Source organism: Papaver somniferum, chromosome 11 (genome assembly GCF_003573695.1).
Source record: "Papaver somniferum cultivar HN1 chromosome 11, ASM357369v1, whole genome shotgun sequence".
Lineage (NCBI taxonomy): Eukaryota > Viridiplantae > Streptophyta > Magnoliopsida > Ranunculales > Papaveraceae > Papaver > Papaver somniferum.
Window position 1 is genome coordinate 106902317 of NC_039368.1, and position 11872 is coordinate 106914188.

General features: G+C 37.1%; 1 protein-coding gene across 1 annotated transcript; it reads right to left on the reverse strand.

The window, feature by feature from the left end:
• Positions 1-9202: 9202 nt before the first annotated feature.
• On the reverse strand, positions 9203-9925 carry LOC113324874. Its single transcript, XM_026573156.1, has 3 exons — positions 9822-9925; positions 9580-9762; positions 9203-9458 (listed from the first exon to the last, which is right to left on the reverse strand). The coding sequence occupies exons 1-3, from the start codon at positions 9923-9925 to the stop codon at positions 9203-9205; spliced, it is 543 nt and encodes a 180-aa protein (XP_026428941.1).
• Positions 9926-11872: the final 1947 nt, after the last annotated feature.

Sequence of the window (11872 nt, forward strand, 5' to 3'; positions counted from 1 at the left end):
TGTGTCTGATTCTCTACCTAGGTCACATTGTGATATTTCTCCTGATTTGCCGATGCATGAGAATAAATTTGTTGATGATGTTGATGACTCTGATTGTGATCTTGCCAATTTGTTTGATGATTGTGAGCATGTTGTGACACGTGTAGAAGACTTAGGAGATGTTGATGTGATTAATAATGATGTGCCTATCGTCCTACATAAGTCACAATCTGATGGCCTTCCACCCAACCTAGATTTGGTTTGTACCCATATTGTCAAACCGACTTTTCTGAGAATCCCTAATCTAGGTTTGGAACTGTGTGCTTCCCAAGTCCTTTGGACTATTTTGCATCTAAGTATAATATCTTTGAGGAACCACAGTTGGAATTAGCATGTTTGCCCGTCCCTAGCAAGTTCATTTCGAGCTAGACCTTGTGCATGATGAACCCCCAAAACTGCGAGATTTTGTTTCCAAAATTTTATCTGTTGAAAAATCCAGGTTTGGGGGTAGCTCATTTTGTTTCACATTCACTTGCATGCCTATCATATTATTATTGTGTGAAGCTGTTGAAACCTCTACACTTTGTCTTTTGGGTTGATCCTCAACTCTTTAGATTGTTAGTGTATGGTGAATTTTTTGTATATAATCCAGTAGATAAAATTTCTTAAAACCTTTTGTTCCTTTTGTATATATTTTGCTAATCCAATATGATCTCGGCTGACAATGTTGGATTCTTGCCTTGAATAACGGAGTTCTAATTTGCTTTCGCCGAAATCGGGTATTCTCTTTCCTTTTACTCAACATGATCCTCTTCATATGTTGTATTATAATTTTTTCATATTTTGAAACATTGAGGACAATGTTTAGTTTAGGTTTGGGTGAAAGTAGATACGATAATATGCCATAATTGAAAACAAGAACTCCTTCTTTTTGAAAAAAAAATCGAAAAATTCAAAAATTAAAAAAAAAAACATAAAAATGGAGCTCATTTACCTTGAAATGTTGACTCTTGTGCAAATATGTAATTTTAGGAGTCTTAGTCTAGATATTTAGGCACCCTGATTCTAGCACAATTCACATAGTGATAAGAAACTTGCAGCGCACGATCTACAATACATGTATAGCCTCGATCTTCAAGGTGTTTGATAGGAAGTCACGATTGCCAATCACTTTAGAATACTGAACGAAACTTGACTAGCTTGTTCTTTGGTTGGTGGGATAGAAGGTGGAGGTTACATTAAGAAAGACAACCATCGAATTTAACTGGGTGCATCAAAAAGGGCTACCTCTTGCAAAGTGTCATGTAATCTTTTGTTTCCTTTTGTATATGTATCAAAAGTGTTTCCGAATTCAAAAAAAAAAAAAAAAAAAAAAAAAAAAAAAACGATGTATATATTCAGAAAAAAAAAAAAACAAGTATTTATCAATTCCATTCTCTCTTGTTCCAAAAATAAAAGAGAGTAGTCAATGTAAATAAGAGTCATGTAAATAGTCATTTTGTTGTTTCATTGTAATAAGCAAGGAGGGTGTATGCCGTTGATGTACAACGCGAGTAATTGTGAAATACCTCCAACTCATTCACAATTCTCGTAAAGTCCGGACAGCTAGCTAGATTTCGACCTTGGTTCTTAGCCTGAGAAACTATCTCTTGGTGATTAGTAGTCATAACTTCAGATCTTTCTTTACACATGTGTAGATACACTTTACACTCTTATCACATGTCTTTATTTGTTATCAGTGCTAGGATTGTGCCTTTGATAGCTAGATTGACATCTCCATTTTGCTGTGAGCTTAAACTGACTTGCACATGTCACATTTGATGGAATCTGAGCTTATATTTTGACCTAGAACTTTGTAGGTACGTTCTAAGCAAACCTTCACGAGACTTCACTCGTCCACTAGGGATACTTAGTGGTTTAAAAGGCTTAGTGCATACGCTAAATGCATTCGAGAGACCAGCGACAGTGGTATAGGTAGGATTTCCTTAGTTTTGTTTTACTTGAGGACAAGTAAAATTCAGGTTTGGGGGTATTTGATGAGTGCCAAATATTGTATAATTTTATCCCTTTTTGTTGGCATTTAACTCATCTTTTGTGCAGTAATTCTACATTTTATCCCATATTCTGTATTTTCATTGTTTTCAAGAATAAATATTTTTCTTACTTAATTTTGCGTTTTTAGGTAATAAATAAAGTCTGGATGACTTGCGGAGCGGAAAAGAGCTGAAGAGTGGTGAAAAGCCGGAAGAAATTACGCAAGGAAGCCGCAAAGAATGGAGCGCACGTCCAAAAAGCTAGGAATGAGCTCAAGAAGGAAGAATTGTTCTTAAAGAAGATATGGGCTTGGCATACCCAAGGCCCAAAACCCTTACCCAAACCCATTTTCTATATCCATACCCGCCTCCATTCTCAACCGTTAGATCGGATCCATCTCATCATCCAATGGTCGCTTCTTCATCGTTCATCAAAATCTGAAGTCCCTGCAAAACACCATAGTACCTAAATTCCAAGCCTTCAGATTAGATCACATTTAGATCCTACGGTCGCTTCTTTGCCTGCGCATCAAATCTCGATACTTCCGCTTAACACTACAACACCTAACCTCGATCTTCGCCGTCAGTTTTGATGTATCTCGTCATCCAACGGTCTACCCTCATCCATTTCCATCGCGCCGTTGGATCATTCCATCATCCTATAATCCTACGGTCCAGCTTCGCGAAACATCAAAATCCTCTACACCTGCTCAACACACTAGTATCCTATACCTATACCCTAACCAAACGCCCCCTCCTTCTTCTCCATCGACTTCTTCTCTTCCCCCCCCCCCCCCACTCTGCAGCAGAACCCGTACCACCACACCTCCACCATAATCACCCCTACCTTCCTACAGCTATTACCCATCTTTATAGCCCCCTAATTCGTCAATTTCTCCCCTGCCGAAACCCTAGGTGAATGGTTGACGAATTAGTGAAGCTAGAAAAGCAATTGAAGGCATGGGAATGGAGCTGGTGAACGAGGAGAGGAATGGGTTGAAGAGGGAAGCGTCAAATCGCAGGTTTGGTAAGAAAAATCCCTAAACCTAATTTTTCTTTCCATTTAGGGTTTGTTTGATAAAACCCTAATTACTGCTAGGGAGAGCATGAGGAAGAACAGTGGCAACATGGGTATGATTAAATTAGTCGAATTAGGTGAGAAACCCTAATTTTGTCACTGTTCAATTTGGGGATTTGGGGGAATTTTTCTGTAAACCCTAATTTGGGTGTCTGGGTATAAAAAGGGGACTGTGGGTGTGATGTGAAGGTATGCTGGACTAGCCAGTGTCCAGAACTTTGCTGTTCTGTATATGTTCTATTCTTGGTATTCACTGTGTAATGTTCATGTTCTGTTTATGTTTAATTTTTGAATTCATGTTTCAATTATCTTGTATGATGTATGTTAGTGTTAGCATGTTAGTCATGAGCTAAGTCTCACTAGATGAGGCTCAGATGAAGCTTTAGTGGACTGTTAGGTAGTGGAATGTTAGGTTAGAAGCCTTAGTGCCTGTTTTGCTTGTGCAATGGGAAGAAATTAGTGCTCTGGTATGCCTGTGATTGACTGTGCTGTCAAAAGACAGTCAATACTAGGGGCATATCAGTGAGCAAGCTGATTTTCCTCCCATTCTAGATGTCTGCATAGGATGTTCAATTCAACCTAGAACTACACTATCTGGCTAGGTCACAAGGGTGGATTCAAAGCCTTAGCTTTTACCTCCACTGTTACCATTTGTTTCATTGCTGCTCCCTTGCCTTAGGCTAACTGCCTTTGTGCCTCATTGCCACTGATTTTTGCTTCTTTCCCATGATCATTGTTAGTTTGTTTCACTGCCATTGTTAATACTTTAGTTATTGTTCCCTATTCTTCCCTGTTCCTCATCTCTGTCTGTGTTCTCTTTTATTCTCTTTCTTTTACTATCTTTTGCTCTTCTAGTTTCTCTGTTTTTCTCCCCATTAGTCCATTGAAGCTCACTATGGCCTAAGTGCATTGATCATTAAGAGCGCAGTCCAGTTCACTGTGGACTCATTCAAAAACCAAACTGATAGCTCTATCAATCCCAGCTCACAGTTCACTTTCCAAGCTAAGGCCTGTCACTGTCAAGCCCAGATCCTCATACAAGCCAACTGAGCCCAAAGCTAAGTTCACTACACTGAGCCCAAGCCTAAGTTTAAGGCCAAAGCCTAGTTCACAGTTCATTCCAAAATCATTCAAAGGCCCAAGGCCTAAAGCACTTCATCATTACAACAAACCCATAAAGCCCAACAGTTCCAAAGGGTATTCATAACCCATTGGTACCACAACCCTTTGATACCTAAAGCCCAATAGCCAACTAGAACCCAAAATAGCTAAACACTACAAAACACACCTAGTCTCTGTGGATCGACCCGTACTTGCACGAGCTACAACCGACGACCGTGCACTTGCGGTATTACTGTAGGCCCGCGTTTTCATTTCGCTTCAATTTTTACGCTTTCCCGGGCCCACCATTAAGCAGCTAAATTTTTTACTTGACAAGGCAGGATCCCATGGGAAACTCCAGCTCAATGAGTTGGAAGAGATTCGTAGAGATGCATACGATAGTGCTAAGGAGTATAAGAACAAAATGAAACTTGTGCATGATAGAAATATCTTAAAAAATTCATTTTATCCAGGTCAAAAAGTTCTTCTGTATGATACCCGCTTGCATCTTTTCCATGGAAAGTTACGTTCTCCGTGGACGGGTCCTTTTATTGTTCGCAATTTCTTTCCTCATGAAGCTGTTGAGATCGAGACACCGGATGGTAGTAGTTCTTTGAAGGTTAACAGTTAGAGATTGAAACCCTTTTTAGAGCCCTTTCCTACAGGTGATATTGAGGAGGTCCCTCTGGAGGACCCTGTTTACCCTTGATTGACCATCGAGGCGATTGTATGTTGTTGTATATTAGTTTTTGATTTCTCTCTTCACCCAGGTACTATCTTTCCGACTTCTCTCTTTACTAATTCCTCATGTTACTTTACTGTTTGGTATTTCTCTTTCATTAGAAACATTGAGGACAATGCTAGATTTAAGTTTGGGGGTGGGGAAGAAACTTTTTGTTAGCTTTTAGTTGCAATAAATAAACTTCGGAGAAATTTATGCTTATTAAGGTTGACACTAACCAATCTAAGTGGATGGGAACATCTTGGTTAGAGGAGTTGAGGAACCAACCTGATTAAATGGAAACATCTAAAGAGTCTATTCATAAAAGCACAGAGCTCAGGTGTTAGAATTTAAAAAAAAAACATGGTAGTTTCGTCATATCTCGTTGAATCCTAATCCTTCTGTTTTTTTTTTTTTTAAGTGATTTGGTGGGGCACACGATTCAAGTTGTTACCTTTGCTAAGGTGGAATAGAGTGATTGAGATACTACAAAAAAAAGACCAGACCATTAGACCAACCGGAATAAATTCAATAAAGTCGATCACTGGTGCCCTTGTATATGCCAGTTGTGTTGACCTAGAGTTAGGTTTATCGACCACTGGTCCCCTTGTATATGCCAGTTGTGTTGATATTAGTCAGACCGGTATCTCAGTCCATTAGGATAGGTTCACCTTGGCAAAGGCCTTCAGATAGATATGGGAAACACCGTTCACTTTTAACCATCTCTTATCCATCTTCTTAATCGTTCCATGTGATTGGTTGACTCCGGTTATGATGTACAGAAACTATCTGAGTAGAGCTCTGTCACTTATATATGAATTTTAGTATGTTGAGTGCAAACTCGTGTACATCAATTGAAATTTCGCATCAGGGTACTTCCTCCTGTAGTCAATGAGAGTATGCCAACCAAGAAGATTCTTTAGTGCTTTCCAAGGTTCTGCGTAGATAGCTAGGGTCTGGAGTAAAGGTTTTGTGGGTACACCTCTGGTAAACCCTCCGGAGACAACACTCCGCCACTAGGGCCACCTACTGGTTTAACGTCTTTTTACACGTGCTAAGTGTAGTCATTTTTATTTTCTAGATTAGATTTTCTCGAGGACTAGCAAATAATAAGTTTGGGGGTATTTGATAGACACATTTTTGTGTCTGAATTGTCCTTAGTGTTTGTATTGCTAGTGCTTGATTTTGTACTTATTATGGTGTTTTTATGTTTATGTAGGTGTTTTTGGAGAAATACACTTGTGTGGAAAAAGTTGCTCAAAAAGTGTTTTTTGGACCCCTGGAGGACATTTGCTATACGGACCCCATATTTGGATAAGGGACACCCAAGGTTATGCGTAGCCCAAATTCATCCTCAGCACCCAAATTTGTCCTCAGCACCCATCTGTTATTCGCACCCCAGAAAAGGATAGGGGCACTTCATCTTAAACATTTCAAAAAGAAAAAATGGCGGGAAAAAAGCTTCACTTCACTGCAGATTTTTCGATCGGATTTTGGAGGAGTTTTTGTGCGATTCAATCGCTGAAACTTCATGGGTAGTTGTGATATGTACTAACAGAGCTGGTATGGGTGTTTGTTTCGACCAAATTTGGCTAGATAACCCAAGATATGAAATCAGAGCATCACGGGTTGGTTTTCCATTCCGAGTCCTGATTGAGTGACCAAGAGATTTTCGCATGGCTGCTGCATGTTGGAACACTTCTGGACAATGACTGGATGCGTTGAGAGTAATTTGGCGTGGGGAAACAGCGTGAGAAGCTAAATCAGGGAAGAAAATATTCCCAGAATATTTTTCATCAAGGCCGAGTTAAGAGAGAATTATCTTGAGTTATATCGAGATTTCTTGGTGCTATTGGGTATAAATAGGTTCCTAGGATCACATAGAAGGGGTCTGGAGAGTTTGGGAGAGTTTAGAGTAACAATAGAGGAGATTGATCGTGTTGCAGAGAAAACTTTTCTGCTGCTGCTAGGAAGAACACGAAGAACAAAAGACCACCATAGGCAGTTGTTTATCAACAGTGACAATGACAGACACACGAGGGTCGCAGAGATACAATAACAACAGTTGTTTTCTATCGTTCTTTGTAACAATGTTTTGCAACAATTATAAACGTTGCAAACACCCGATTCTTCATTATTTTCTCTCCATTTTATCTTTGTAAACAAATTTTGAGCATGAATCAATACTTTGAGCAAGTTTATACAATGATGAGCTAAACCCATCCTCTGGGGCGACGGAGGAAGCTATTTCGCCAATAAAATGTGGTAATCTCTATTTTATTTAATTTATGCAATTATTATATGATTATTTGCCTTGCTAAATAAATAGAAAAAAATGGTTTTGTTAAACAATTGTTATTTCAATTGATGGATCATGCTAGCCTAGGGTTTTGATGTCCCATACTTCCGATTTACAATTGGTATTTCTAAAAAAATCAATTTTTGCAATATTTAGAATCAAGTTGAATGAAGGATTTGCATAATTATAATTAGAGAATATAAAATCACTTTGATATTGGTAATTAGTGGAATCCATAGCCCCAGTCTTCTCCATATTTTTCATATCACTTTTATTTAAGTTTCCTATATTTTTATTTAAAAATTAAGTCTAAAATCTGCTTTCACAAGTCTTCAACGAATCTTATTACTACAACAACTTTGAAAACACATCATTAAGGGATTTAGATTATCAAAATATTTACCTCTTAATATGATGGCACAAGGCTCATCGGGAGATGTTACCATTCTCCAAGCCAACTTTGTAAGCAGAGCTATGTTTAAAATATAAATTCTTCTAATATTAATACCTCCTAGCTCTTTGGGAAGAGCAATGCCATTCCACCCTTTTGGATAATAGCCCCTGACATTCTCTTTTTTCCCACACCAAAAATTCCTTTGTATACTATCCATCTTATCAGTCAGTTCCTTTGGCATGGGAAAGACTGCTAAATGGTGACTAGCCAGGCTACCAGAACAACTTGGATCATCATAGTTCTATCTGGAGGAGATAAGAAAATAGTATTCCATATACGCAATCTGTTTTTATAACTATCAAGGAGGTGAATAAAAGACTCATACTTTCTTTTTTGTAATAACAGTGGCACACCTAGATATTTTTCATTCAAAGATATTCTTTTGATGCCAAGGATATTGGAGATATCATACTTAATATTACTTGGAACCTTATTACTAAAAGCTAAAGAAGATTTTTCAAAATTCACAGCCTGACCAGAGAAACTACTTGATCAATAAGAGCAGACAGATTTTTAGCATCCTTAGTTCTAGCTTTTATAAAAATAAGGAAATCATCAGCAAAGAATAAATGAGAAACAGGTGGACAGTTTTTGTTTCCTTTGAAACCATGAATATGATCACTAATTTCAGAAGTTCTTAAACCCCTAGAGAAAGCTTCCATGCACAGTATGAAAAGATAGGGAGACAATGGGTCTCCCTGTCTTAGTCCTCTTTGAGGATAATACATCTTACCTGGAGATCCATTTAGAAGTATGGATGTGGAAACAATGGTTATGCATTGCTCAATCATAGTGCACCAAGCTTCAGAAAAACCAAGAGATTTCAAGCTGTCAATTAGAAAACTCCATTCTACTCTATCAAATGCTTTTGACATATCAAGTTTTATAGCTACACAACCATCTTTGGCCTCAGTTTTCTTCATGGAATGTATAAGTTCATGTGATATGATGATATTGTCATGAATTAACCTACCAGGTAAGAAAGCAGTTTGAGCAGGAGAAGTGATCCTATTGAGAACACATTTAAGTCTAGAGGTTAAGAACTTAGATATATCTTATAGGCCACATTACATAGGCTAATGGGTCTAAAATCAACAATATTCTTAGGGAATTTACTCTTAGGAATAAGAGTAGTGAAATTATGATTAAGTTGTTTTAGGAAATAATGAGATTGGAAGAAAGACCGAGTCATTTTAACTACATCTGGTCCCACAGTTTCCCACATTAATTGGTAAAAACCTGGTGGGAAACCATCAGGACCAGGTGTAGTCCAGGGTTTCATATCAAAATCAACTTTTTTAACCTCATCTGGACTAGGAATAGCACATAACATGTTATTATCAACATCAGAAATAATAGCATTGACATTATTGATAAACATACCAGAGTTAGGGGGGTTTGATGTTTTACTCATAGTGCTAAAGTGTCTTAGCAGCTCTTCTTCAATGTCACTTCTATCATTTAGCCAGATTCCCAGATTATTTTGGAGAGAATCAATTTGGGTTTTTTGTCTTATAAAATTAGCTTTATGATGAAATTAAGCAGTGTTTCTATCATCATTAAGCAAGAAATATTCTTTACCTTTTTGTCTCCAAAAATCATCTTCAATATCATACCAATATTTGAGCTTTTGGGTTAGCTCATTTACCCTGTTGTTATTATGTATATTACTATTTCCAGTAAGATCAGAAAGTTGAGCTTCCAAATTTGATATTTGAGTACCTATATTTCCAAAATTGGTGATAACTTCAGTGCCTAAGCCCATACTTAGTATTTCTAAGACAATGAAATAACTGGAAAGCATGAGAACTATTAGTATGACATTTCCATTCAGCTTTGATTATTTCAGAACAGCTTGGGTCTCTAAACCAAGATTTATTGACCCTAAATGGTTTCTTGCTACTACTTTCTAACTTGTTTGTGAGAAGCATAACAGGACAGTGGTCACTTCCTACATCAGTAAGATGATAAAGGGCAGCATTATTATAAATGTTGATCCATTCATAACAGGTGAGGGCTCTATCTATCCTTTCAAGAATGAGATCATTTCCATCTATTATATTTGTCCAAGTGAAAGGATTACCAATATAAGACATGCTAATCAAATTATTTTGGTTCAACGGCAGATTATTAGCATCTAAATCAGATTGACTTACCTGATTGCCTCCTTCTTTTTCATCCCTGTGTAAGATGAATTTAAGTCTCCTATGACAATGCAAGGATTTTTACGAGTATCCCTTAGGTTACTTATGGGTTCCATTGATTGGTTTTGTCAACATCATTTAGAGCACCATAAAGACATGTGACAAAGGATCTCTCATTCTGACTATCTATCTTAACTAGACAGTTAATCATATTGAGATTTTTATCAATAATCTGCACATCTATGTTGTCCTTCCAAATTAAACATAAACCTCCTGATAAACCAATGGGATTGAAGTAAGTGATGTCTGGGAATTTGTACCTAGCTAGAAGATAGTGCATCCTCTTCTATGGGTTTTTTTCTCAGATAAAGAAATAATATCAGGATTTTGGGATTTGATTAACATATGCAAGTGATTCCTGGTGTCCTTGTTACCAAAACCATTGACATTCCAAGCTAAAATTTTCATTTTTTTCAAAACTTTTATTGGTCTGAAAAATGATGGTCTGAGGGAGAAAGATGTATGCAGAATGATTTTCAAGATTGCAGGAATGCAGTGAGAAAAATTTAAAGTAGTGCACATAAAAATTGAAAAAAATAAGAATGGGAACATAAATTAACCTTAGTCTCCCCTGTGGTGCTACTGGTTAGTTTCCCCTCATGTGTGATTCTCTGTTGCCTGTGTATCCAATTGTTCTTCACCTAGAGTAATGCTTATTTTGGAAGTTGATTCAGCACCCTTGTCTTTAGAGATCCTGCTTCTTTTTCCTAGCCTTACTGCATCCTCTCCTTCATCTTGTAAAGAAATCACTTTTGCTGGTGATATAAGAATGCCATCTTTTGGAGGAATGAAAGGGGTATTCTTAATTGCCTTTTTCTTCTGGACACTTGGAACAACTGAAGTAGATTTGTTTATCATTAACTTCTTTTTAGCATCAATATTGTTAACACCAAAGAACATAGGCTTACTGTTTGCTTTTGTGAGAAAACCAGTTGCTGCCTTGCATGCTCCTCTTGTGTGTTTTATGATATAGCAGTTGGGACAAATGTTATGAGGTTGTTTCTCATAGAATAATTTGATCAATATAGTGTATTCTGCATTAGTCTTTGACATCACTCCTCTTCCAAAGGGTAGTTTATATCTAGGAGAACACATGCTTTAACCCCATATTTGTCTACAGGGATTGCATCTTTGGGTTCAATGGTAGTTAAATTCCTGTTTAGTTTATATCGCTGTGATAAAAAAAGGTGGTGTTTGACTCTGAGATTTGAGAGTAATTGGACGGACAGGATTGGCCGAAAAGGGTCATCTCAAGAAATTCCCTTATTGTTACAAGCCAGCATGTAAGATATGTAAGATTGTTGCAATTTAGGATTTTAGGTTTGGGAAGATTTAGGGTTTTCTGGATTCATCAATTTCTAGGGTTTTTAGTCGTACTTTTCAGCCACTAACGGTTCTTATAAGAATCTCTTCAAATTTTAGGACGATGATCACTATTGTGTTATAATAGATGAAACTGGATTAGATTTACATATAATTTGGTATTTTAATTAGATTTGGGTTTTCGTGTTAGGATTAATTTGAGTGTGTAGTTTATCTTTTCATGTGAGTTTCATGTAATTGGTAGGTTTGGGTGCAAAATGTGCAAATAACCTTGATTCTGGACCCTGCAGATTCTTCCTTTAGTTAGTGTTGTATTCGCAAAAATTATATTAATTTTAACCTAAAACGTAGACATATGCATTAGGAGGTTGCACTATTTATTCATTAACATAAATCATACTTATTGCAAGACTGAACCTCCTAATTTCAAATCACAGGTTAAACTCAATTTTTCTTAAATTTGCTCTCCCCAGGTTGTTCCAACAGTTGTTAGATTCTCAGCAGACGACACGGAAGATTATAATGAGGTAAGAACATCGCTTTCAGGTGAATATTCTACATTGTCAGCTTGGAAATGGATGAATGATGAAAACTATTATTTTGAGGAAATAGGACTCTAGAAGTTAAAGGTATACTCATTTGATGTACACATGCAACAACTGAACTTGATTTAACCTTTG